The sequence below is a fragment of the Heliconius melpomene genome, chromosome 19, assembly GCF_056956725.1.
Source record: "Heliconius melpomene rosina isolate 202511_hmr_F chromosome 19, ASM5695672v1, whole genome shotgun sequence".
Taxonomy (NCBI): domain Eukaryota; kingdom Metazoa; phylum Arthropoda; class Insecta; order Lepidoptera; family Nymphalidae; genus Heliconius; species Heliconius melpomene.
The window spans coordinates 10,334,984-10,362,203 of NC_140407.1; the positions used below are offsets into that span (position 1 = coordinate 10,334,984).

The 27,220-nt window shown below is 32.5% G+C and overlaps 1 protein-coding gene across 3 annotated transcripts in view; it reads left to right on the plus strand.

Moving 5' to 3' along the window:
- The window catches only part of LOC146528696 (uncharacterized), a 70,224-nt gene that overhangs the window by 28,865 nt on the left and 14,139 nt on the right, over positions 1-27,220 (plus strand). For all 3 annotated transcript variants that reach the window (XM_085202819.1, XM_085202820.1, XM_085202821.1), the window contains exons 3-5: positions 3,101-3,265; positions 16,603-16,790; positions 22,058-22,230. In XM_085202819.1, the coding sequence (XP_085058945.1) occupies positions 3,101-3,265; positions 16,603-16,790; positions 22,058-22,230 (526 nt within the window). The remainder of the gene's footprint in view (positions 1-3,100; positions 3,266-16,602; positions 16,791-22,057; positions 22,231-27,220) is intronic.

A 27,220-nucleotide genomic window follows, 5' to 3' on the forward strand; every position in this document is an offset into this window, starting at 1 on the left:
TTATCTTATTACTTAACGTAAAATAATAATAAAAAGTAACAAAAAAACCAACTTATATAACGTTGTTTTTTTGTTACTATTTAAAAATACGTTAGTTAGCTACTCGATTCAAGCATTTTATACTTGAATTGAGGAAAACTAGTTATTCTGATTTTACCATTGATAAAAGAAAGCCACTCTGGTATTGCATTGTGTTGAAACTATGTTTGTACGTTTTAGTTTGTTTCACTGAACTATACTGCACGTCAATGATAACTGCTGAAATTAATGAAGTAATTAAATATTTAAATGATTGTAAAACATGCTGTTCAAGTGTAATTGAAAATTATGCTATAGCCGATTTATTAAACGGTATGCTCCCACAGATTGAAAATGAAATTAATTCATCCTGCATAATTTTATAAATTTATATAATTTAATATTTGATTGTTAACTTTCACGCTAACGTAATATATTTTCGATTCTTATTATATATTATTAATAATTGTATTATTGTCGTTTATTAATAATTTCATTTTACTGAAAATAGATTCAATTAAATAAATGTAATTAAGGTTTTATAGCGACCCGTATGAATTACTCAATTACTTATTTACTCACCTTAATTACTTTCGTGATCTAATAGCACTATTATTTTTAAGACAATACTAATACATTGAAAACTAAAGTTTTAGACAATTCAATAAAACACTTATTTTGTCGAAAAAAGTACTACAGATTAACATTTTAATTATTTTAGGTTCATTAACAACTTACCTCATTAATTCCTTCATTAACAAATTTTCTCATATATCTTCCATGCACAGACAGTGATGAGTTACAATTTCATTAAATGTATAGATAAGATATAATAGCTAAACTTTCAGTTAAAATAAATCAAAACTCATTTTACCATAAAAACTACGTTATGCTTTTAAAATCTTTTTTAACTGCCTAAACAACCAAATACACCAACGAAAAGCTTTATTATAGCTTTGATTTCTATATATCTTTCATTGTGAATTTATTGGCTGTAATTAGAGTCTTTTCACGTTTCACTAATTAGACTACTGAATGTATGTACACATTCCCACTATGTATTCTAGTTACATGAGAATCCCATTACAACCCCGTTTTGCAAACACGGTTCACTTGTGTCGATACAGTTCGATCCTAATTGCTTATTAATATACCGCTCTAGGTTTAGAACAGTTCTATCTAATAACGTCTTTAGAAAATATTTACATATTATATAATTGAGGTCGTTGTGGCTCAGGGGAACAACGAGTGACTATAATAGTTAGGTTTTAGATTTGATTACCATTCGGAGTTAATTGATTGAATTTCGCCACTCAAAACACTAAATCTTGAACATTTAAGGAAAATAGGAAACGGGAACCTACGTTCTAGGTTTCTTCTGCCTTTCCTACTATATGCGGAATACAGCGGAAAACTATAAAAGAAAATTAAATATAAAAGAAAAAATAAAATTGTAGAAATTTTCGCTTTTATCTACAGTTGCTACTACTCAACTTGGTAAAAAAATATTGATGATGTTTTCAAGTTACGTTATGCAACACTGCTATGCCAAAGTCGAGCGAGTAAAATTATATGCTAGCACCACATTTGCATACACTCGTAAACAATGCTGCAGACTGTACCGAAAGCAGAGCCATCATAAATCAATGTTAGTAACGTTTACTAGAAGCCTCAACTAATCCGTGGCACGCAAAACTATATTTTACCTTTATTCTTCCTAACATGTTTTCTTCATGTAAGATTTGTTGCTATCTATTAATGCCATTGTGTTTTCTTTTCATAATATGCTACGAGTCCATTTATAATAAAATACCGGTCAAGTGCGAGTCGGACTCGCCCATAGAAGTTCCGTACCAATTTCAAGATTATATCTCAACGGAAAGTATAATTTATAAAAGTTGACAACTTAAATTTTGCGCACTTATGCAGTCATTTTGTATGAAATTAACTACACTTTCTTAGAGCAAGTGAGGTATGGAACCCTAAAATCTATCGAATAAAAGCTTACTTTTTTCATGCACAAGAAATGAAGTCTAAATAAGATTTATATTAAATAATTTTATGGAATTTTCTTTTATAAAAAAAATATACATAACTGAATATTCAGAAATTGTTATTTAATATGTATATAAAATATAAAAAAAGTAAAACAGCATAAGGTTAATTTGAAATAAAAAATATTTTGCTATACAATATCGCATAACAAACAGTTTTTTATTGAAACAGTCCTTTGCAATATACAACGAAAAATTTTACAATGTTAAACGTCGATCAGGATCATGAATGACGTTTAACATTTTAAAATTTTCAACATCAGGATCAGGTCATTGTACAAAATACAATTTCATCAAAAATACACAGTATCATACAAATACGACAGAATTTTTTTTTTTAATTCTTGATTGTATTGATATAATTATGAAGAATAGAGTGAATTACTTTTGCCAGTACCAGTACTATTCTTTAATTTCTATGCATTATGAAAATTTAAACCGTCGAGGCGTAGGCGTCGAGCGTGTGGCTGTAAACGCGACGGTTGTGGGTTCGATTCTCACTCGGGGAGCAAATGTAATTTGCAAGAAAAATTAAAAAAACTAGATTTATAAAATAGCTTGTAACTCAGATACGACCGGGTATTTTGATGTGTCCAACTTCTCGACTCGCAATTGAATTAAAAAGAGGATGCCTACATAAACCAGAAATGGAACTAAGTTTTAGCGTTCTTTTCTAAAAAGAGGAAAGGGTGAGAGAATAATGTTCAGGATAATGAGATGTTATTTTCTTTTATCTTAGGCCTTTTTCATAATTACACTTTTTTCAACGTTTCCTGGGTGTGTTTTTCGACGTAATGGCAACTGAATAGAAATTTATCGAGTGTACTCATTGTATTTATTTTAAGAATAAAATAGCTTTTCTTGTTTTTCTTAAAACTTTCTTGAAAGTAATCTAGTTAACTGATATATATACATACATATATGTATGTACAGTTACAATTAGTTCATAAATATAGAATAAGTAAATAGTATTATATTGTAGTGTTTTAAAAATAAGTTTATTCTAAAGTTTACAATTTTTTTTACAGGATCCAACGCCGAACCCGTATGGAAGCTTCAAGATCCAGGTTTTGACCAAGGCTATGGTTCAGAGCGGTCACCTGAAGAAGATTATGTGCCAGCAATCGTTCCGCCCATATCTCTTGAACAATACGAAGCTGAACTACGGGCAGTGTATCCCTTTATTACGGATGGTAAGTGCTTTAAACACTGATTCAAGTATAATAATAAATTAGGCTAGCGTGTGTTTTAATTGGAATGGAGTATCTAAACTTTAGGTTCCCAGTTTCTAGGTTGCAGTTTACACATAAACGATACACTAGAAACATTATAATCTACCTATTTATTTTGATTTATGCGACCACATTCGAAGGCAGAGGGTTTTCTTTGAGATCAAATAACTTCTTTACAGAATACAAAGTACCTATGTATCAGATTTACGTGCAACCAAATCGTAAATCTTGTATTTTTGCGGCGAGATTTAAAGAATGTGATTTTGTCCCAAGACATGATATATGACGTAAAAACCGTCAGGTAATATATGAAATCAATCATATATTCCTTTTTTAATTGTAATTCTTTTATAATATTTTAGGATATCTATTTATATATTTCATCGACGTTGAGGACGAACCTTCAACTACTAGAACCAACCTAAAGTTGTTGATTTTGAATTGGCAACGTTAAGTGCATGTAGGTTATTTGTGCTTATATAGCATATGTATGCAGATTGAATGTGAAACTATCCAAGTCATCTGTATCCCATCTATTGTGAATCAGAATTTGGCTTAATCGTGACATACGTGCGTGGTTTCTTTTAGGTGACCCAGACTTCACTCTCAGTTTGGTCTTATAAGTAGAAACGTTTTTCATATTAAATTACGTGTTGAAACCTAACATACAAACGTAATCAATACGGGAAGACCTAACTATATGACGTTTTAAAGGAAACCGCAAAAAAAAAAGCAAAAAATATACCATATATTTATTTATCCATTAATTCAATTGAACTGATATTGGGTACAAAAATCAAGTCACATTTAGAGGTGAAAATGTTTTCTTTTAAATGTGTAAGCTGACCTTAATGAAAGCAGCAGGTTTTGTAAAGACTGATAATGCACAGTTATATATACATAGGTATATTAGTTTTATAGATATATGATTTTACTGCTTTGTAAATCCACAATGCGACCATAAAAAATGTTCTTTGCTCTTCGGTGTGTTTGAGCGGTCATTGGCGTGTGAGAATTCCAGGAACGTTTTAACATTTTTTTATATACTTAGCACTTACGCATATTTCACATATATTAACAAATGTAAAGCAAAAAATATGACAAAGTGAGTCACTCTGCATTCCAACGTTTGAGATCCTTGACGAAATGTTTACTTTTTTCTATTTGTTCTCCGCCAGGCACGTAATAAAATCCTAAAATACATAATTTTATTTAAATTGCATTCTAATATTGATCCTTTCATGGCCTCATGCTAAATATAAAAAAAAAACAAAAGTCAAATATACAAGTAGGTAATTGTTTTAAAATTGTAAGCTAAAGCCATAAAATTATAAAATATGTATCCTCATTAAGTAATCTTCAATAATAACAATATCTAAGGATATTTTTTTTTTACAATAACATGGAATAATTCAACCGAAACAGTTATTCTACGATATCAATATCGCTGACTCATTTAATTTAATACAGTCTTGCTAACGAGCGTGGTCTTAAAGACCTAAAAGTTCAAACAAAGAGTTGATGCTACCTTTTATCTTTATAGACGCGAAACCTTACAGACTGCCATTTTCCCCTGACACCCGGATACATTACCGGGATGCAAAAAAGGCTTTGTCCTTTCAAGGGCTTTAGTAATATCGTCTGAAATATGGTGTTTTGTGAGCGGGCCACTGTACTGCTTTTAGGAAAGTATAAAGAGGGAAAAGGGTACAAAAAAGAAAATTTAAACAAATATTTCTTGCAAGTATTAAAGTTTGTAGAGTACGAACTGTACAATGAGATAAAAAAACACTTTACGTTTCCTAATCTCGACATATGATTCTAAATTAAATATATTTCATATTATAAATTAGGCTCAATGAACGACAATCTGCCCAGAGTTTAGCTGTATAAATTTACATCTAACTAAAATCTTAGAAATGCAAAATAAGTTTAAAATAGTGGCGAGTCTCGAATACCAGAGTATATATAATAGGTGCATAAGTACAATATTCCGTACGAGGATTTAATATACGAATTGGAATATAGTATTTTTAAAAAATATGATTCGAAAGCTTTTTAATTAATAAAACCAAACGTAATGTGATATTTTTTTGAGCGTAAATGCAATCAAGAAATTGATTCCGATTCCGCTATTTAATATGAGTTATCAACGTAAAATTTTGATAAAACTTTGGACTTAAAGCTTGGAATATTTATAGGAAAACCAATTTTTGATTTAAGTATATAATAAATATTTAAAATTAATATTATAATCATGTTATAAGTGTACTACTGTGTAGTATAAATAAATCATAAAGATAAACAAAGGCTACCTTCGTTAAATATTTAGGATCTAGACATACCTATAACTGAACAAATGTTTATGCCAATCTACCGACATTGAAACTTCTATATTTTATTTTAAATAGAATTGTTTGTTAACCTATTTCAGTGCTCGTAAATCACCAACTATTATTTTTTCGTTTTCTATTTATACATGTAAAATATACAGAGAAAAATATAAAAGTTGTAAACTATGAAATGTATACACCCGTAAAAACTGGCTACATGGTTGAATAAATAGCAAAAGAAAAATAGTTTATAATAAACTGTATAAAATAGATTCTTTGTTAGGTGTTACTTATGTGCATAAATAAATAATATTGAAATCATTTGGAATAGTTTTATATTATGCATAATTTGACTTTATACATTTTTAATTCTGTCATTACAGTCATTAGGTTCAGTTCCGCTGAGGTGTTTCAGATAGATACTTGTATTCTCTGTAAACCTCCATTTGTTTATTTTAATGCATGAAATAAATAATAGTAATAGTATAAGTAATAGTGGTTTTACATAAATAATACTCTAAAATAGCACTACTTGGAAAACTAGTTCAAAGTAATTGACTGCATGCATGCAGCGTAGTATTTTCAATTTTCCAAGTAATAAAAACAAATATTTAAACACAAGCTAAAAAATGCAGTTTTGTTTAAGGAATTTCCTCTTTTATTGTGAGGTTTTACCTGCCTTCGTGCGGTGAGATCGAAATAGCGGCTTATCTTATTTAGGCGCACAATTTGTATGCACAGCCTACAGCTCCCTTGGCTCACCTTGAGCCTTGTCATTTGTGCTAACTCTATGCTAGCAAAAAGTCAATCTATTACATTTGTGAGTCCTTGGGCTACGCATGAATTGAATTTGCTATATGAATTACAGCCGTAATAAATAATAGATGATTTATCTCTTTTATGACTTGTTACTACTTTGTCGTACATATAATTCTAGTTCAGTTGTCTGCATATTTTAAGTATGTAGTTTACGTTTCACCTTTGGCGTAAAGAGAGAGAGAGTAGAACGAAAATAATAAAATATTTTTGTCTCCTTTAAAGGAGAAAACCTGTTACATAGTTCTTAAGTCGGTTTAAACCGACTTTTTTCTTTTTTGTAGTTTTTTTTATATATTTGATAGAAAGACTCCACTACAAATCCAATTCTACTTATCTTCAAAACAACCAATAAAAGTAAGGATTGACGGAGACATTCCTGTGAAATAGTAATTGAATTATCCCATGTTGAATTGAAACCTATCAAACCGCGATCCTGATGCGCTTCTCGATTGTTCTTGGCACTTAATCATCTCACTGTGCTTGCCTTTGGCATCAGCTAAATGAAAATATATTGAATATCTTGGCTTTTGTATTTGAACATCTATTTACAAAGCAATAATTTCAACAAAATGAGATTGCAGATTCCAGTTATTACAAGGTTTTTTATTATTTCTCCCAAAAAATATTATCATTTCAATGTAGATACTGTTAGGACCAGCATAAATTATATCGCCATTATCTAAGAATAAATAATATATAAAATACAAACATTTTAACTTTATAATTTGAAATATATTGCAACATCGATGTGAGTGAGCTATAAGCGTTAAAATATTAATGATTCAAAAACTCAAAGTAGGCCAAGCGCTTAAAAATGTAACATACACGTCTGTAACATCCACGCGAGGGGTGAACGTCGATATGAATTGTAACGACCGACGCGACGTTAAAACAACAACGGCCCCCAGTACCCACCTTCTCACGCAATTTCGTCATTATTGTACCTAAGACAATGTAAATACAACTCCAACTGGGGCATTTAGAGGTGCTATTAGGCATTCTGTTATTATATACGACCCATGATTTACCTTGTGTGAAAACTGTAAATAGTAAAGGTATACTGGGAAATAGCTAAATACTGAAAAATAATTGTAGATTTATTCGTAATTCTGATTTTGAATTGTTATTTCTGAGTCAGTCTTTACAATTATATTTACATACGTAATATACATAGGTATGTTACGTACTAGCGGTCCGCTCGCGGTTTCACCCGCGTGAACTATGTTATTATTAATTTCCGTCTCCATGACTACGTCCTAGTGACATCTATGCAAAATTCTGAGACCCCTAGCATTTGTAGTAACGAAGTTTCATACAAACTTTCGACCCCAAAAACAACCCCTTAGAACTCGAATATTGCAAATTCCCGTCTTAGCGAGCACCTACGTCCTATAAGTAACTCCTATGCAAAATTTGAGATTCCTAGCACATGTAGTTTCTGAGATTTCGTGATGAGTGAGTGACCTTTCGATTTTATATATATAGATTACAGGTATTATACATAACACAGGTATTATACGTAAATAAATATTTTTCTTAATTATATAAAAGTTGCAAACAATTAAAAGCTAAAAACAATTCCCAGTATCACAAAACACAATGTTCCCATAATCCAACGCTAAACAGAAATTAAACTCCTAAATCTTGATCACAATAGCTTCATTACTCCTTTTCATGCGATGGGTGGAGGCCTCACGATCATATCCTATGTAGGTACGTATTCCCTCAGAATTGCTAAACTTTATGAGACGCCTATGGAGCAATAACATACAATAAGATATATATAACAAGTTAAAATCAATGCTTAGATCCATAAACTAACGTAGATAAAGTACACTCTTTTTACCATTTAAGTCTAGTCTACTATACGAATATTTTTTACAAATATATATTTGAAATTATTTTCAGTTTTCAATAGGATTAGTAACAAAATATAAGTGTAAATAATCAAACTATAAGCCTAAATAATCGCTCTGGTACCGAGGCAAAGCGCGGCGATGAGTTCCGCCACTCAACAATGCCTCAAAAATTCACAGGAAAGTGAGGAGCGGAGTGTCTTAACACTAGACTCCCTCTACCCTGCTACATGCGGGAAGCAGTGTGAAGCTGAAATTATAAACTAATTATATTAACTTAAATATAACTAGATTATATTTCATTAAGCTGAAGGAGGCTTAGCAATTGTTTTTCAGTTTAATTAAAGGCAATAAAGCTCCAATACTTCGCCTCACTAAAGGAAAACGCTGATCAAAACGATCGCAGTTAGTGTAATAGCGGCGATGCCTCGATTCCATTCACTCTTAATACTTCAACAATACGTACTTCACTCCACTCATGAGTTATATTACACTTTCAAGATAGTATGGCAATATATTTCCAGTTTTTTTTTAAATAAAACTGCAACGCAAATATTATTATATTAATTAATGTTATGACCCAAATAATTGAATGTAATAAATACAGAACGACATTAATTACAGAATTAAATAAATGTAATAAAGAGGTCAGTCCTGTGACTGTAAACTCGACAGGTTGTGAGTTCGAGTCCCACTCGAGGAAATGGAATATTTAATATGTTCATTCCTTTCCCCTGGTGGCAAAGCGCGGCGTTGAGCTTCGCCACTCAACATGGTATACCTCCAAAATTCGGCGGAAAATCGGGAACGGAATTTTTTAGCAATAGGTTTCACCTGCCTACCCTGCTGTGTGCGGATAAAGAAGAAGAAGCGAAGAAACTACAGAAGAAGAAAATAAATAATAAGAATATTATAATAATCTTGTAAAACACTGTTTTTTGGAAGATTATAAAAGTACGTGGTACACACATTTACCTTTTGTACTTGGCAAAAAAAACATCAAGCGTTATTATTAATGTCGTCCATTCTTCCGCCGAAATGATAAAAGTTACAAACTTACATCAATTCTTCTTACAGAGATCTTTATTCTTTTGACATTACAAATATTTTATCATTATTTTCAATGCCTTCTTGTTTGTAATTTTTTCGACAGACCCTTTAGGTTAGAAGATACAAATGTAAAATATTATGGATTACTTTGAAATGGAAATAATACTTTTAGATTGGAAATTTATTGTACTATACAATGTTAAACTAGATATTATTTATCATTTACAAGTATTTTGAATTGTACATCTCATTACGAATGACAATAGCTTATATACAAATGACACATGTACTATTATAATGACACATTGAATATACACAATATACATTTTCAAAACAAAAGCGTAAAAATAGTAACACATTTCCATGTCTGATATTGTCATAATTTTATTTACTTTTTCACGCTGTATCCTACAAATAGCGGAGTAAGAAGAGGGAATATGGGCACCTAGTGTTGAGACTCTCCCTTCCCCAAATTCTTGAGGCATTGCGTGTTGAGTGGCGATGCTCAATGCCGCGCTTTGCCAAAATTATTGCTTAAAATATTAAATATTTCATTTCCTCGAATGGAAATCGAGCCCACATCCTGATAAAAAAGAATAGAATCTGATAAAAAATCCCTATACATATACAATTATACATACGAGTACATCGTACATCATACATTTAATGGAGCTGATCTTACCATCGTTAGTAAAGAAATTCCACAAACCTATCCACTATCTCTATTGTTAAATAACAATTAGCGGTACTTCTCACACGCCATTTGTAAATACAAATAGTGTGTGAGAAGTCATGCTAATTATGTAAAAAAATGTTTGAAGTTCGACCAGGGGAAAGACAGTCTTATTATGGTTATATTTTCTTAACAAAGTTGTGATAGTATGGGCTCAGAGGAAGATATTATTGTTCTAGAACCAAACTCTAGCTTTGAAAACAAAAGTTATCTCTAGATAGGTATGTACATATAAATAAAATTGAAATGTCCATTTGTGATTTCAAAATAACTGTTTTTTGAAGTGTATATAGTTATTTACACGATGTTAAACACAAATAAATGCTTTTAAAATTGTTGTCTGTATGGCTGTTGTCTTTATTCAGACTAATTTTTGGTAAGCTCAATCGAAATTTACGGGAAAATTTTAAATGGAAAATAGATTGTGGAGCAACATATAGGTTAATTTTTATCTACATTTTATAATAGTAGTATTTTTTTTCTTTTCTTAAGGTTCCGTACCTTTTAAGGAATTAAAAAAGTAACTAAGAAGTTTATAAAATCGTAAAAGCTTGTTAGACAAGAAATTACTCGTCAAAATGACCTCATGTAATATAATATAATCATAGGTAATTTCTTACAAATATGGAGTTTAAACCCTTTAATTTCCATATTTATAACATTTATGGGTACGTTGCACGCATTGCTGAACAACGCACTCAGTGATCCAGAAAGCTACATACTACTACGTAAACAAGAAAATACATAATATGTAAGAAGACAACATAATTATTGTATTATGCAATATGACATATGACATTTTACTTTGGGGCAATGCAGTCGGTATTAAATCAATCTTTGTATTTTCTAAAGAAAGAATTTCCAAATCAAAGCAAAAATCCTTAAAGCACAAATTTAAAGATATTGATGGTTGCATCTCAATATATTTTTTGAAAATGTCAGTATATATATTAAGAAATATATTAATAATGTTACCGAAATCGGTTATTAGAGGGGCGTAACGTCGGTAACTGGAGATTATATCTATTTTTGGTTACTATTTTTTTTATGTAGGTAGTTTGAATATATTTTTAGGTCACTAATCTATATATATAAAAGGACTTGTCCTCACTGACTGAGGTAAGACGCACGCACAGCCCTAACCGCTGTGCGTAGAAACGTTAAATTTGGACAAAAGTTTACTTTCGTAATCTGGACATCCACTAAGAAGGGATTTTGAAAAATTTTAACCCTAAAGGGGTGAAATAGGGGTTCAAAGTTTGTATGGAAAAAAAATTAAATCGGCACCGATTTTTATAAAATTTGAAATTTAGATTTTTAAAAGTATTTAATTGAACACATGTTTCATCGTTTTCTAGAATTCTCCCCCTAAGGGTGCAAATAAGGGGTTGAAAATTTGTATAGGTTTTTTTTTAAATCGTCACCAATTTTTATAATATTTGAAATTCAGACTCTTAAACGTATATAATTAACCACATGTTTCATGGTTTTCTAGAATTCACCCCCCAAAGGGTGCAAATAACGGGTTGAAAGTTTGTATGGGAAAATTCTTAAATCGCCACCGATTCTTATAAAATTTGATATTTAGATTCTTAAAAATATTTAATTCAACATATGTTTCATGGTTTTCTAGAATTCACCCCCTAAGGGTACAAATAAGGGGTTGAAAGTTTGTATGGAAAAATCTTTAAATCGCCACCAATTATTATAAAATTTGAAATTTAGACTCTTAAAAATATTTCATTGAACACATGTTTCATGGGTTATTAGAATTCATCCTTAAATACGCAAGCGAAGCTGCGTGCGTCCGCTAGTCTATATATATAAAAGGACTTGTCCTCACTGACTGAGGTAAGACGCACGCACAGCCGTAACCACTGATGGTAGAAACCTCGAATTTGGACAGATGTTTACTTTCGTAATCTGGACATCCACTAAGAAGGGATTTTGAAAAATTTTTACCCTAAAGGGGTGAAATAGGGGTTCAAAGTTTGTATGGAAAAAAAATTAAATCGGCACCGATTTTTATAAAACTTGAAATTTAGATTTTTAAAAGTATTTAATTGAACACGTGTTTCATCGTTTTCTAGAATTCTCCCCCTAAGGGTGCAAATAAGGGGTTGAAAGTTTGTATGGAATTTTTTTTAAATCGGCACCAATTTTTATAAAATTTGAAATTCGGACTCTTAAAAGTATTTAATTGAACACATGTTTCATGGTTTTCTAGAATTCACCCCTAATTACGCAAGCGAAGCTGCGCGCGTCCGCTAGTAAGTATATATTGTAACTTAAAACGTATTTCGTTATTTTTTCTCGTATTTATTTCCTTAAAGTGTCAATTGTCAGCAAATATTAAAAGTAGCACACATCGTCACGTCAGTATTTGACTGTTTCTCCTCAGGCTAGTCATTAAGTATTTAAATATCGCTCTAATGACTTCAATCCGGACTTTTTTCAACTGCCATATTGTAATAGCACTTTTGATATAAAACGCTTTGTTCTAAATATTTTTCACAAAAATATTTACTGAATTGATATGATAAATCATACTTATATTATAAATGTGAATGTAAGATTGTTTGTTACGCTTTCACGCTAAAAGTAAAATCAATCAAATCAGCTTCACGCTGTATCCCGCACATAGCAGGATACGCAGAGGGTACCTAGTGTTAAGACACTCCGTTCCCCACTTTCCACCGTATTCTGAAGGCATTGCGTGTTCAGTCACGACATCAGAGTGAAGAAAATGGAAACATAAAATTGGAATAATTTTTTCATTCCCCTACTGGGATGGAACCCACAACCAGTCGCTTTTACAGTCTGGCCTCATTTCTAAAAGATTTAATAAACTACAACCGTTGCAACGAGCAATTGCATGGTGTTTTATTCACTGAAGTCCACTTCGTTCCCATTCGAAACAACAGCTGAACGTGCCAGTTGTCTATAGTTCCAATATTAGCAAAGTTAGCCAGCGCTGTGTCCAGCCTACTACGGCCTGTATTTAACGTTTGTCGCATCGTCGCTCCGTTTGTATTGCGTCATCGTCTTTGCTTATAAGCGGTATTGATGTTATTTATGTGTATAGCATTTGTTTTTTTTTTCAGTTTCACGCTGTTTCCCGCGTATAGCAGGTTAGGCAGATGGTTATGACACTACGTTGCCCTCTTTTCGCCGAATTATCAGGGTATTGTGTATTGAGTAACGAACTTAATGCCGTGGTTCGCGCCGTTACCAGAGAGAAGAAATGAAAATATTAATAAATAGTAATTGATTCCTTCGAGTGGGAATCGAACCACAACCGTCGCGCTTATAGTCACACCGTTGCGGTCCAGCACAGCTTAACACAGCTAGGGATAAAGCGTGAAAAAAAATTTTGAAGTTTTTTTTTATGATTCATTTGACAAGTAGTAATAAAGTGATAAAATAATTTGCTATAAAAGATTTAACTTCAACTTCAACAGTATTCAGGCCCCTAAGAGCACTCGATTTAAAACAATCAAATTGTTTTTAGCCGATAAAACATCTGTTAATTGCAGTTGTCATTATAAACAAAAATATTCTGAAAAGTTTCGGACCGTTTTCGCTATTGTGGCTATAGAGATATAATTTGATGTTCAAAATGCTTCGGTACCTATATAATACGAGTACCTATGTATCGATTACGAAAATACATAATAATTCTTATTTTTATATACATAATATCTGCAAAATGTAAAGCAATATGTTGTCGCAATTGTTCACCTACAAGTTAGAATTTTACACAAAATAAGAAAAACCAGTGAAAAATATTTAAATAGAGACCAGATCCGAACGAAGCCTCCCGTTGACGTAATATTGACGTCAGCATTACTTTGTTGCGACGCTACATCTACGTAATATTTCCAATGTGATTAAATTAAATATCTATTAATATACTTACGAATCCTTCTCTCCGAGGAGTCTTCGTTCTCCATTTCCGTTACCATCGCACGTATACTGCTAGAAGAAAAAATATTTAAAACACTTCATTCGTCATTGTCGCGAATTCCGACGAAAAGTAGAAAACGGAGGGTCTCGACACTCGATTCTCACTGTTTACACTGCTGTGTGAATGTATCCAGATAATACGTAAGCAATAAAAAATCCTATAAACATTATTTTGGATGAATCAGACCGACACTGGCCACTACTATTGTTTATTAATAAGTGTTAATAACGCAAAAAAACTATATTTATAAATGTATTTTCACAAGAAAAAAATCTTCTTAGTATACTGTGTTACTTTCCTCTTTTTAAAGTCATTGTTCATGTTTAACTACAATAGATGCAACATCATAACAGCGAAGAAAATTTCTATTCTTACGAATGCTCGCTCAAATGTTGAATAATGAATAAAACATTTCATTCATTAAATAGTTTTATCTTAGCTTTTTAAACAAAACTATAAAAATATTATTTTTAAAATATCACTTTATTTTTAACATCAACGTTTATTAAGCTGTAATCGCAATTGAATTTAGAATTAAATAAAATATGTTTTACTACTAGTATTACAACCATTAAAGATAGAACAGGTAGCAGGCAAGTCCAAAAAATAATACCTTAAAAACAAGGCAGCATTTTGTTATAATTAGTTTTCATTCTTTTATTTGTAAATAGAATTTTTAGTAGATAGCCCAAGTTTTATCTTTGTAGGCGATATAATAAACAGTGCATATGTGTAGATATGAACTAGTAAAGTGTAGATTTCAGTACCTACAGCAACGTATATATTCTTTAACTACACGCTGTATCTCGGTCATGTCAGGATAGGCAAATGGAACCTAGAACTGTTTATCTTATTATCATAGTGAGGGTATGAAAATAATTCTACCACAAATGGGGATCCAAGCAACAACTGTCGCGTTCATATTCGCACTGCCTCACTATGGTCAATTTATTGCATGAAGATAATAAAAAAACGTTTCATTTCATACATTTTGTTGCTAAGTCCAACCGAAACATTTATATTCACGAATTGTCGTGACCTCGACAGTAAAAGAAACAAATCAATTTTTAGTACAGAGTAACGTCGTCTAATAAAATGGATTGACATAATCACGGTCCAGAATCCAGAATCAAATGGCGTTAAACTCCACAAATTACCTAAAAATTGCCTTATGTGGAGGGAATTGCGTAGGAATGGCCTGAATTGAATGAGATCACTTCTAAAATTGTTTCTGTGGATTCCCTTAGGTGATGTTTAATTCATGTCCGACACCCTTCGGCGTCCGTTGCTGGCATAAAAATAACTTCAATCTTTTATCTTTATATATGTTGTAATAATAGATTTTTTATTATACAAATTATCACTAAATATTTGGAATATTTTTTTACAAAAAAAAATTATACATCTTTGTTATGGTTCCCTAAGGCGCTATCGCATATAGAACCTCAGTTATTTACTAAGAAGCTACTTACTTAAAAAAATGAAAGCTATTAAAAGTTGTTTCAACGTACAATCGCATCGAATCGAACCTGTGCCTGTGGAATAAATTTAACATATTTTTAAATAGTTGCAAGATTTTATTCGTCTTTTGTATAACTAAATTATGGCATATTATTTGAAACTTTGAACCATGCAGTAATATGTTAAAGTTATTAATATTTTTTAATAAAATAATACAGGAGCTAATACCGTTTGTGTTGACGTGCAATATAAAAGTAAATACGAGTACTCGTATAATAAAATTCTTACCGCCGCGCCGCTGCATATCTATATTTATATTATACATATAATGAAAATATAAATATAATATAATTTATAGTAGGACCATCAAAATGGTAAATTTTAAGAAATAAAAATAAATAATATATAACTTTACTAGAAAACATGCAAACTGTATTTAATTAATGCTGAAAATTTTAAAGATTCTTAATGTGATGTAGAATAAAATATAAATATTTTTAAAGAAGCCGCTATCGGGATCTACTTAGCAAATAATAATGATATATCATTTCGATTCCTATTTTCTGCCCATTGAAGTCAACACCAACGCGATCGAAATTAAAATAACCCTAGACATTGAACTACTAGAGTGACCTCCTAGATCTTAAACCACAATTTTTACTTACAGGTATTTAAACTTAGGTAAACGCGACTTTTTTATACGCAAACCTACAAAAAGTATAGGTAGAAATAAGTTGAGCTTGATAGTTTCCAGTTACCGTGTAAAATTTTATATCTGTGAATGATTGATCCGCTATGCCGAACCGAGGCGGCAACTGTCAGATACACTGTTAAAAAGATTTATAAACAACATAAATTTTCCAAAAGAGAACGCATTATGATAGAAATTGTATTAATTTTATTGAGAGAATCTAATAAATTTATGGTGAAATTCCCATTAGAGATATATCTATATGTTTTAAGAAACTTTTATTAAATAAAGTATATAGATTTCCATGTCATAAAATACCCCCATTATGCTACGAAGCTATAAATACATATATATACATAAATTAATAAAAATAATATTTTGCCAACAGAAAACACGTTCACAGTTGTAGTAGAAAAGGATGGACGTGGGCTGGGCATGTCCGTTTGCGGGGGCGGCGGTCTCGTGAGGATACGGCGCCTGTATCCGCCTCAGCCCGCCTGGCGCACTGGCAGACTTGCACCGAAAGACTTACTGCTATCAGCAAACAGTGTGCCGCTGGCAGGACTTAGTACATATGTGAGTTTACTCTTTTTAAAAATATGTTTAACTACAATAAATGTACATATATAAAATTGTAGATACGTGTTCATAAGTTTGGTTTTGATTGCATTAAGCCTGATGTTATGCGTTGATGCGGTCTACGGTCTACTGAAAATAACTATTTACTATTTATTGATAGATGTCTTATTAAATCTATAGAGTACTTATAAAATTATAGATAAACTAGCGACCCTCTTGCGGCTTCGCCCGCTTTAACTATTGGATTATTCATGTAATTTATGTTTGCAAAGCACTTAAGAAAATGTGAAAATTAATTAAACCCTAATGCAACCCGCATTTTTGTAGTTTCAATAAGGATTTTCCAATTGTTTTACACAGCAAGGATTTTTTAGTAGGTACCGTAATTTTAAATCTGTGCTACTAATCTTTTCAAGTACTTATTAAAATATATTTAAATGACTATTTTTAGATAGTTAAATGACTATTTTTAAACGGAAGAAATTATAAACAAAAACCTACCTACTAATAACTACTACAAAAAAATGTGAAACCAAATATATCGCGCCTAAATAATACATTCAACTCCAATTATTCAATACGTGCAAACGCATCTAACTAAATCTTCGTTGCTATAGAGGCAGCCGGGTCTTTTTTTTCGAGCTTGTAGTTAATGCTGAAGGGGGTATTCTGTCCCTGATGAAAAGCAAGCACGACGTGGCTGCCTGTGAGGAAAATTAAATAGAATGCATGGGCCGGGAATCGAACCCGGGCCGCCCGCGTGGCATGCGAGCATTCTACCACTGAACCACCGATACGTGTAAGGCAGGCGGGGGCGGCGGACGCATGGCGAGTGGCGAGCCGTTTCGCAGTAAGGATTTTTTTGATATTGTATCAACTTCTAAAGTACTTATTAAAATGAAAAACAGTAAAAGACAGTTTTGGTCTACATTAAATGGCCAACGTAACTAATGTACTTATTTATATGCTGAGAGTAAGGGATAAGTGAAACTTGAGTAACATACAGCTGATGTGTCAACGGCGGGATGTGTCAATAATTAAATGCGTTTTTCTGTAAAATTATTCGCAATTTCGAAATATTGTAAAAAGCAAATTTTATCTTCGTTTAACGTAGAAAATTAATAAAGTATTTTAAAGGACAAGGATTAATACCATTATGGAAAAATATCCCTCACATTAAAAAATATATTGAAATTATTATTTTTAGACAGAAAAATGATCACTACGCGTTATTCTTAAAAGATACGAATATGCTCTCGCGGACTTTTTTGTAGATCTTATTGAGAGAAACAATACTCCAGTACATTTTTTTCATGTAGTACTTACCATTAGAGCAGCGCATGCGCGAAAGTGTCTCAACGAGTAGAACTTTATCGTATTTATGTTAATTTACATAAGAATGTACAAATAATAAACTATATATAAACCTTCTACGAAAAACACTCGACTTAATGGTGAAGACCGCATCAAAATCCGTTGGGTGGTTTAGAAGAAGAAGAGTTAGAAACAACAGACAGACACGAAAAGCGACTTTGTTTTATAAGATATAGGATATACTTAAAGCATTTTCTTATAAATTATACGAAAGGTAAAATATAATACGAAACAGAAGCGAAGAATAACGTGAAAAACTTCAAAATTAAAAACATAAAACAAAATATCCGGCGCAGTAAATAAATAACGTCCAAGTTTTTGTGTACTTTTTCGGGAATAGGTACTATATTTTGAAAAAAAAAATTCAATTAAAATTATGTATATTTTTTTCAAATAACCTCTACAAATTAAAAAATACACGGAGGTAATATATACTATGTTTTAAAGGTACTTAAATAAATAAAATAGAGACTCTTCCACTTTATTTAAATTCGCTTTGTATATTTTTTAACAATTGTTTGTTTAGAATATAAATTCATTGTATATACAGAATATTATATGTGCCATATATTTGCACTAAATTCTTAGTTCTACAGTGTGTATAATTAGACAGTGATATTTGTACATTATACAAGTTCGTCGTACAACGAGCACGACTTGGAAATGTAAACATACGAGTATGTTGCAGATAATGCGACGAAACTTCGTAATCACTGAAAGGAAGCTCTGTTTTTTCTTAACAAACATGCTTTACGAAATGAGAAACCTTTTACAGATATTTGCTAGGCATAAAGAATCTTGTGCCAGTAATGAGTACGTAGATATGTATATTATTATACGAACCAAACTGTGGAAATTATATATTCATTTTTCCTTTTGTTCATAAAATAAAAATCATCATATACAGATTTATAAAAGAGGAGTTGTATTGCAAAAACAACAAAAAAATTAAATACATTTTCATGCATACTGGCTATTTTTACTCGTAATTGTACTTTCACGAGGCTGTAGCAAACAAAAAGCTGATATTGATTTAACATAAACCAACCGTGCAGTGTATGAGAAAATCAATGTGTTATAAAATATGAGCGGGTTAACGGAATTCAATTATATTTCACGTTCTCGCGGTGCCGCCCACTCGAAAGTGAAACGCAAAACTAATATTATGTATAAGTGTTATATTTATTGGTTTTAATATGATTTTCTCGCTAATTCATACAAAGTTGCATAACGTCTAAATCTAGTAGGTATGTATATCTGAACAAACTGCAAGCAATTTGATACGTCTGTATATGGTATTTATAAAATACTGTTTTGATATTTTCACTTGAAATACGTTCTAAAACTAAAAGAAGTTCAGTTTCTTACTTAAAGCTTTTGACGGTTATACACTCGTATGTTGTAAAATGATCGTCTCTCGAATTACGACCTTGTATTATAGAAGTAAATTCAGAATTTTGGTACCAATTTTATTTTACCTTTTAATTAGTGCCAACCATCACGACAAACCACGTTGGGCACACAAAGGTCTTCTTCGTATCTAACTACGTACAAGCTTTTGACACTTCGATAAGCTGCACAAAGCGAATGAATAAAGTCCTGACCTCTGTTGGTGTCACTTGAAAAATAGATAGTCTCCTCCTCCTCCTGCTCCTCCTGCTCCTCCTCTTTCTCCTCCTTTGTGCCACTGAATCAGCTTTCGACACAACTACACCAAATGTTAGTACTGAACTAGAAACTCGTACCTCAATTACCGTGCTCTATTTAATTAGGGAATAAAGTTTACTCTACGATAGTTTACATTTAGAAAATTAATTATCCTCTTTACTACAACGGTCTTTAATGAAGCCTTTACTATTTTAGGGTGTTATTAGATATTTCTGTTGTTTCTAAACGTATCCTGACGGCAACCTTAGGAATGATAAAAAAACATATTTTATTTACTCATTTTATATTTCTAAGCTTTTTATGACGATGCCAATATTGTTTTTTTTCTTTATACATATCTCTTGTTTTGTAATATATTTAAGGCATTGATTTATGAGGCTAGTCATAGCGCAGGGGCACAAATCTGCGACTGTAAACGTATAAAGTTATGGATTCGATTCCCACCCAAAGAAATTAAGTATTTGACATTTTCATTTCTTCGCTCCGGTAATAAAGCAACGCGCGGCCTCAGCACTCAACTTATTTCTACCTATACGCCTCTCAACGCACAGTGCCTCCAGAATTCAACCGAAAGTGGAGAATGGAAGTGTCTCAATGGGAACAGAGTATCTTAACACTAGGTTCCCTCTCCCTACCCTGCTATGTGCGGGATACAACGTGAAACAAAAAAATATAACTGGCAAATTCTTAAAAGCATATTATATTATAAACAGTGGTGGCATTATGTAAGTATTTATGAATTCCAACGCGTGTTAGTAACTTTAATGGAGGACTCCACTAACTTGCCTGACGTATACCGGATCGATACTCACATTCCCACAAAATGGCTTATTGCTTCAATAACCTCGGTTTGCCTAAGCTATTAAGCACGCCCAGCGCCAAAGTGGGGGAAACTAATCTGTTCCTTTTTTTAGGCAATTTGCTTTCAATCGCTGGTGAAACATTACTTCGTTATTTACGTTACAAACCAGGCCAGAATTTATACTTGTTTCCACTACAAAGCTATATGACACGAAAAAATTGTGACCTCGTATTTTTAAACCACATTTTTATTTCATATTGTTTTTCTTTTTTTTTATATAAATACATTTAACATTTCTGTTGTTCGTACAAGTTAAATTTTGTGTAAAATCTATACCTAAGTATTTTTAATCGAGTAATTTATGTGAATATTTTTCATGGAACTAATTAAATTAAGCTATACTTACATGTACCACATATGTAGGTATACCTACCTGAAAATTGTATTTACTTCTATTTTATAGTACATATGTTGAATTTTAAATATGTTTACGCATTGAATATTCACATATATAGTCATAATACTTTTTTTAGCTTGACGGCAGAGGGAGCCTAGTGTTAGGAGACTCAAGTGGAAATCGAACTCACAACCGGTCGCGTTACAGTCACACGTTAGTGCCCTTACGACACGACTGGCCGTAATGTTGATAACGTTCTTTAATCGTTTTTTACACTGTTGGTCACATGAGCTCACAAAACAATTTCATTACGTTTTAGCTGTTTGTATATTTCCTGTAGAGCCGCATGGAAAATAATCGTTAAAATTTACGACAAATTTCAAGGAAAATTATGAAACATTGTAGATGTTATGTTGATAAATCATTATAGTGACTAAGACTCGCATAAAAATGCAACATGCAAACATGAGATGTAATTTTAAATAAAAACCCTCTGCAATCTAAATTCAACACTTAACATTATAGATTTTTAAAAGATTAAATTTTTAAAATGCTGTGAAAATATATTCTATTTAATAAGAGAAATTTTATATATAAAGAAACAAAATAGAAAATGTTTTAGAAAAATTAATATTAAAAATGTTTCTTAATAAGACCCTCGTGGCACAGTGATTAATAAAGTGATGGTTGTGGATTTGATTTATTTGATATTTGGTATACGGCGACGGGGGTCTAGGGCGGAGAAATCCCTGCCCTAGCAACACGCGGCGTTAAGATCCGCCATTCAAAACGCAATGACTCCAGTTCTAGTCGAAATTATTGCGGTTCTTTTCGCTAGATAGAAATTTTCAAGACCCTTTTTGATACTAGAACCTCTAAAATATGCAGGACAGTGTGAAGTTAATAAAAAAATTCTTATGAAAATATTTATTTACTAAAATGTCATAGTAGTACATGTATTTCGGAAAAGTTGAGTTCCTAAGTATTAAACCAATATTGTGATATATTCTCCATTGTAAACAGGAGGCTCTCGAAGTTCTTCGCACCGCGTCAACTAGGGTGGAACTGCGAGTGTGCCGACCCCCAAACGACGTCCTGGAGAGTGTCACACCACCGGACCCGCCGACCCCGCCTGCTCGGACCCCGCACCCCCACCTGCCTCTCGATCCTCTTAACTGTCATCCTTTACACGCGAGGTGAGATATCACAACTTAGTATTCACAATCACTATTGATAACGATGCATTCGAACAAATCATTTCTTGTTACTCTTACCAGTAATTGAAATGGAATATTTAATCTTTTAATTTCTTCGCTCTACTAACAAGGCATAGCAAGTTCCGTCATTCGACGACAACACGAAACGCCTAGAAAATTCAGCGGAACACACAACACTACAGTTACGGTTTCCTCTGCCTACCCTGCAATATGCAGAATACAGCGGAAACCTAAAATAATATAGAATATAGTATTAATATTTCCAGCTTTTCTTGGTTTCTCGAATCGAATCGAAGTTTATAAAGAAAATTAATGTGCTTAGTATATTAAAAGATACTGTGTTAACTGTAGTCCACCTGTACCCATTAATTCATAAAATCCGTTTCTTGGTAGATAAATTAACAATTATCCTATAAAACTAGCATTGTATCTAATAACTTCTGTGTTACAAAAAAATATTAAACACTTCCTACGTTCGTGACACTAATTGTGCTATGGTATTTTTAGATTGGTTTATTACTATTATATTCTTTATACAATTAAATGTGCAGGAAGTTGTTAAATGTCTTCAGTAAAAGCAGTCCATGCAAAGGTAGCAGCGTAAGCAACTCACAGTTCATTTTGAAGTTGAGCTATGAAGCGGGCTTTGTTTTGGGCTTACACATTGGTATTTCGGTGTCGCCGCTGAAATACTACAGAGAGACGGTAGTTCATGTTTATTTATCTCGGCCTGTTGTCGCTATTGATCATTCTGAACGCTACCTAAATTTTCAATGTTACTATCAATTTTTATTAGAGCTATTATTTTTAGGGTTCCGTACCTAAAAGGAAAAATAGAACCTTTATAGAATCACTCTGTTGTTCGTCTGTCCGTCTGTCAAGAGCATTTATCTCGAGATTGCGTATATGAACGTTTTTGCGTTTATATGACATTCGCCGTGTAATGAAAACATATACATACTTCCGGTGGTCCTACAATTATGAAATTGGGCAAACAGTGAGAACTTGCAGGATAAATAAAGGAAAAAATCCAAAAACTGAAAATTACAAACTTATAATTGTACTTCATTTCATACAGAATGAATGTACATGTCTGCAAATACAATCTTGAAATTATTACGGAACCCTTGCCATGCGAGTAAGAGAATTTTTTATTCTTCATGCAACATCAAAACCTTTAAAAAAATAAAAAATGAACTCCTGCCATAAAACACAAAGAATAATAAATACTTGAAATACGAGCAATATAGGCACGCAAATGCTAAAAGAGCAAAAGTTTTCCATGTCCGGACATGTCACGCTCACTCGCCAATCGATATCCTTAACAACGAACGCTCGTACAGTAGTATATCTCGGATACTCCATTAAAAGTCAGGAAATTGGTATTCTTGAGTTAAGCAAATAAAATATAGATGCTGTGCAGAATGGATTTTTATATCCAATATTGAACATTTATATTCAAGGGAGGGTAGTCCATTACTTTAAACAGATTGGTTTTTACATTTAAGCAAAGATTATTTTAACAACTTTAATAGGTTCTTATAAGAGAATTTGTTTTTTAACTGTTCTTAGTAATTTAAATGGCTAATGTATAGGCTTATATATATCACACTTTTAAAATTTGAGTGCCTCAATAAGAACAATTTTCGCATAATTTAAAATACACCTATACAAACAATTATTTTACATATTTACCAAGCTTACACCTTCAGTAATATACTTTTTTTGGTAGAGTAATAAAAAACATTTTATTTAAATTAATATTTTACTACGCTCGTTTATTATAATTACAATGTAAATGTTTATTGATGTAGCAAAATTTTGATTGGTTCAATTGTATTTCCTCAATTTATAAAATATTTCCTAATTTCGGAAGTATTTAATAAATTCTTTGGAGTATAGTGGTATTGGTTGTTTCAATCTTAGATTTAACTAAAATATTCTCACTCTAATCCAGTAACACCTAAAAGTCATTAATATGTTACCGTAGAGTTACGGAAAATGTCACGAAACGAATGAATTTCCCATAATGACAAACTCAGCTTTCATTTCAATAACGTGCCAGCTTTTTAAATACGTAGCTAATTAGGCCTTAAAAACTTCTGCGTTATGTTCTTACTTCGTTAATTTTATAAAACCATGTAATGTAATGGTTTTAATTTTGAAACTTTTAAGGTGGATCGAATAACATTTTGGTATATTTAAAATACCAATATTATTTCGATGAAAGTATATTTATAAAGCCGTCGTGGCCCAGTGGAACGAGCGTGGATTGTAAACGTGACAGTTGTATATTCGATTCCCACTCGGGGAAAACAATTATTATTTATTAATATTTTAATTTCATTGGTTTGGTACCATACAAAGGGCAGCGTTCAGTTCTGCCACTCAACACTTTCGGAGAAAATTCGGCGTAAACTGTGTTGTCCTAGTTGCCTCTGCCTATCCCCGCTATATACGGTACACAGCGTAAAACTGAAAGACAAAAGTATAATATTAGTATTGATATGCGTTTTCGTATTCTGTCATTCAAACGCAACGAAATAAAAAGTCTAAATTGGAATTCTGCGGAAAATGGAAAATGCAGTCAGTGTCTTAACACAAAGCTTCCTCTACCTACCCCGCTAGATATATTATAAAAAAGTGTACATACATATTTATAAAAGTATAAAATACATATTTAACATAATATATCAACGCAATTTTTTTTCTCAAATAGACTATTTGCCCCATGAATATAGCTATCGACCCAAACATAATTTTCCTAATCTATATAGAAATTCAAAGTCGTTCAATTTCTAACAAACGAATAAACCAACATCGTCGGTGCGCCTGCCAAAACCGTTATGTGTATTTTTTTTATTTTTTTTTTATTCGATAAATAGCATTAAAATAGTACTCTGCATAGCCTACAAAAACAAATATATTGTATTTCCGCCTGGAAGTCGACAAAATAAATCAAAAAATACAAGACAAAATCGTTATGTGCAGTTATGACCCAGCAGCAATGATCCGATGCGAAATGTTATTACATTATGTAATGTAATACATTAAGGGGAACCGTCACTCGAGCCTTGTGCTACAGATTTTTTTGGTACAGAACTTTTGAAGGATCAGGTTGAGTATGTCCCTTCCACTTCTACCTTATCGGTAATATAATGAGACAGAGCTCAAATCTCAGCGACTGCCGATGGAAATAGCAGATTCAGAGCGAGCAGGTATAGTATTGGTTGAAAATACGATTCATTTGTACCTAGATGAAGCTACTGGAGAATTTGTAAGCCGGAAGTCAGCCGAACTCGGAACTGGTCACTTCATACTAGATAAACAAGATGGAGGCTGGAAATTTCAAGGAGATGGATATTAATGAAATATACAACAATAAAAAAAGCGCGACTTTAATACGAAGCAGAGAGTTATAGGAAAGGCGTACTTAATACAATTGTAGAAGACACTTAACTAACGATACTTTTAATACATGGGTTAAGCAATTGTATGCCACCAAACCAGAATCATCTTCTGAAAGTAAACCAAGAAATCCTTCTTGTAAGTCAGCTTCTGAAAGAAGCCTGTGAGAATGGTTTTAGGCTTATTGCCAAGAGTTCAAGTTTAATCATTACTGCAGAGCAAGTGCACGACACACAAGTTTGAAGTACACAATAAGTATAACAATTAAAAAAAAACCGATTTCCACTGGATCCCATAATTAGAACATAACCAAACTCTCATCAAACTATCCTTAAAGTGTATCCTTTCCAATAAAAAAAGAATCATCGAAATCGTTTAGCATGATATTGTGTTAATCTTCCATTTGCTGTGCACATACTTAATGCAAATTTAAGACTAATATGATTTTGTCATGGATAAAATTGTCAGAAATAGACCAAATCAAAGAAAAGACCAGTCTAAAGTTCTAAGGTAACAAATATAAAAAAAAATACACTCGACGTGATAACGTCTTCTTCGGAGGATACAATAAAGAGAACTATTTACATTCAATTGGAAGCTGATAAAGTTTTAATTTGATTTGCACCGTATTCAAAGAAAATTTGTCACTAGAAGAATATGAGGTACACAAAGAAAGAAAAAGCATACCAAAACAAGAAGAACGCACATTCTAGAATCCAGAGACATGGCATTGATAATCTGAATAAGCAGCGTAGGGGACAGCACACAGCCTTGGGGGACAGCGTTCACGGGCATGTACTCCAAGCAAAAACCGTCAACAGTTACCTTGAGGCTGCACCCAGTAAGAATGCTAGCGATCCACTTGCATAAACTCTCGGAAAGCCATAGGATGGAAGTATTGCAAGGAGCGCCTCATGCCACACGCGATCGAAGACCTTCGCCATGTCCAAACTAACTGCCAGACCCTATTCCTTGCTTTCAATAGCCGTAGCCTACCGGTGGATTAGGTAAACCAGAAGGTCACTGGTTGAGCGACCATGGCGGAAGCCATATTGACTGTCGTTAATCAATCAGTGATTCTCCAGTTAAATCAAAAGCTGGCCATTGATAATGCTCTCCATCACTTTCAAGAGCCAGGGTGGCAATAGGGCTGTAGTTAGATGGATCGGAACCATCGCCTTTCTTGGAGATCGGGTGAATAAGAGCGCTATTCCACAAGTCTGGGACTATACCGATTGAATAAGAGTACCAAAACAGACCCATTAGCACAGGTGACAGCACAGGAGCACTAAAGGAGAGATGTCATCTGACCCACTCGACTTGTGGATGACCAAAGAAGACAGAGCTCGCCTAACAGCTTTTTAGCTGAACTTAATTTTAGGCATTAAGCTCTGGCACGGGTTTGCGCGCGGCGCTATTCCTTGGTCATCCATATTCGAGTTCGAGGCAAAGAGATGTACTGTAGTAACTATAAATACGTCCATGTATATGTGCGGCACGAAAGCGAAAGTGTTACTTAAATTTAGTTTTAGTTATCTTGATAAAGTTTATTGCAATACTT